This window comes from Cystoisospora suis (genome assembly GCF_002600585.1).
Source record: "Cystoisospora suis strain Wien I chromosome Unknown contig_8753, whole genome shotgun sequence".
In the NCBI taxonomy this organism is placed as follows: Eukaryota; Apicomplexa; class Conoidasida; order Eucoccidiorida; family Sarcocystidae; genus Cystoisospora; species Cystoisospora suis.
The window spans coordinates 1,507-3,956 of NW_027161531.1; the positions used below are offsets into that span (position 1 = coordinate 1,507).

At 41.1% G+C, this 2,450-nt stretch overlaps 1 protein-coding gene across 1 annotated transcript; it reads right to left on the reverse strand.

Moving 5' to 3' along the window:
* Positions 1 to 764: 764 nt before the first annotated feature.
* CSUI_010883 (uncharacterized protein) lies at positions 765 to 2,450 on the reverse strand. The gene has a single exon (XM_068070984.1). The coding sequence runs from the start codon at positions 1,659 to 1,661 to the stop codon at positions 1,524 to 1,526; it is 138 nt and encodes a 45-aa protein (XP_067917039.1). The 5' UTR covers positions 1,662 to 2,450; the 3' UTR covers positions 765 to 1,523.

Sequence of the window (2,450 nt, forward strand, 5' to 3'; positions counted from 1 at the left end):
CGTCTGCTGCTCTCGAGCTTCTTTTCTTTCTCTTTTGAATTCACATCTCTCGGCCTTCTTCTCTTTGGTCCTCTTGTCTCCTTTTCTCCAAGAGACATTCTATGGATTCAAAGGGGAGAGAAGCAACCGCACATACACATGGACTTGTTCGTATTGCGTTTCTCTTCTCTTCTCTTTCTCTTCCGTCTTTGCTTCTCTCTTCCATTCACGCGTTTCTTTCTTGCTTAGCTACGCTTTCTTTCTCTCATCTATAGATCTCTCTCTCCCTCTAACTCGATCTTTCTATCTATATTTCGGTCTATGTCCTGGGGTGCCTGTAACTCCCTATACTCACACGAAGGCGACTGCTCCAATGATAAGACTTCTTCTTCGCCAAGGTGATCTCCATGATTAGACATAGACTGATAGATAGATTCGAGATAAATAGATACATAGATATATAAATAGATTGTCTAAAGACAGATCAACTAGAGATAGATAAATTGATGTGTGAAGGTACGTAGATTGATGAATGGATAAGGAAGGATAGATAGTTAGATTCAAGCTAGACAAAGACTGGGAGCAGAGCCTCTCCTCCTTTTGCCGTAGTTTTACTTCTGCTAGCTTTCTCGGAGAAGTTGAATAGGCCGACTAGGCTTGTATTATAGATATATACACATTCATATATAGAGATATCTGTACATCGATATAGATATCTGTATAACGCTCTATCTATACACATGTATATATGGAGATATATCTATGTAGAGATATCTTGACTTGGTGGGGTATGTCAAAGTCTATGCATCCACAGGAGAGGAAGAAAGAGAAGGAAGTTGCAAGAAGGAATTCAGTGGGACTCCTCATATCAATCATAATAGTGAAGAAGCTACGACTTCCCGTTGCCATAGACTTCTTCAGAAATTGTTTCTCTCGACAGGTTTCTCTATCCATACATCTATCGGCAAGAATGTATGTAGATGGACTTCTTACGTTTCTTCTTTCGGATTTGAAAAGAACCCTATCTACCAGGTGTGTAAGGATGACTACGCGTATGTACGATGATGTATCTATGTACTCATGTATGTATGCTTATGTATGTATGTATTGATATATGTTTCGCTATGCATGCGGATGTGGGTATGGACTACTGTGATGTATGGATATACATGTACTGATGCATCTGTATGATGGATTGATGCATGCATGCATGTATGTAAATGTCTACATCTGCATGCATCTGAGAACCTTCTTCATATCTCTCCCCTCTCTACGCATCATCCGAAACACTCTCGTCCCACCCCGCGTGATCGATCTATTTCAAAGCAATCGTAGAGAGAGAAATTCAAAGTCAGTCAATTACAAATACATACTCTCTGAAAGCGAATACATTACAGATAGATTACAGATACATGAATTACAGACAGACAGATAGCATGTTTCTTTCTTTCTTTCTAGCAGCAAATCGGAAGAGAAGAAGTGCATAGAACCGCTACTCCTACTACTACTAGGGGGTGAGAGGAGTGATGCCAAAGGAGATAGATTTATCTTATCTTCTTTCTTTCTTGCAATCCTGTGATGGACAAGAGAATGAAGAAGAGCCTCAACAAGAGCCAGGAGAAGAAGAAGAAAAGAAGCAGGTCTCTTTTCTCGTTCCAGGGAGCTCTGTACAAGATACTCATCAATGATCGACACCACAGGACTGTCTTCTCAACTTGAAGAAGATAAAGAAGAAGATCGTCTTGTCTTCTTCTCTCGCGTTCCTTCGAGACGGCAGGCAGTTGATATGCACATAACACCCCTCAATCGAGATAGACGGACATGCAGGAGATAGAAAGATAGGAACGAGATACGACCTGATCCCTCTCTTCTCTGTGGAGTATATCTTCTCTCACAAGAAAGGAAAGGTTCCGAAGACCTTTTATTTCTCTCCTTTCTCTTTCTTTCTCTCTCCTTTCTCTTTCTTTCTCTTTCGCTTCACATAGGACGACTTCGGTCCGATCTTGCATGCAGCTCAACACGAGTAAGAGACATCAGCGGCAGGGTCTCCCTAGAGATAGATAGATAGATCAAAGATAGATACCCCTGAGAAACTATTTCCTGCCTCTCTTTTTCTCTTTTTATTTTTGCCACCGAATGGAATCATCTGTCTCTCTCTCTATCTCTCTCTCTCTCTATCCCCTACCAGCTAACTAGGTAGCACATTTTTCTTCTCCCTGACTCCTCTTCCTGCTCCTGTTGCTTTCTTCACTCTTTCTTCTTCTTTTCACACCNNTCTCGATCATTCCTTTATAGATTCAACTTCTATCATTGCGATAGAGAAGTCAAAGGGTGACATAATGTGAAAAAGGGACGTCCACACACGAGGCACAAAGAAGAGATGCGAGCTAAACACTCTTCAATGCAAACAGAACCCACGGAAGAAGAAAAAGAAGAATAGACTCATCTCTCTTTCTTTCTTTTTTCCCTTC

Coding starts and splice junctions, on each gene's coding strand:
- CSUI_010883 (XM_068070984.1), bottom strand. CDS start 1,661: ATGAGTATCTTGTACAGAGCTCCCTGGAACGAGAAAAGAGACCTGCTT.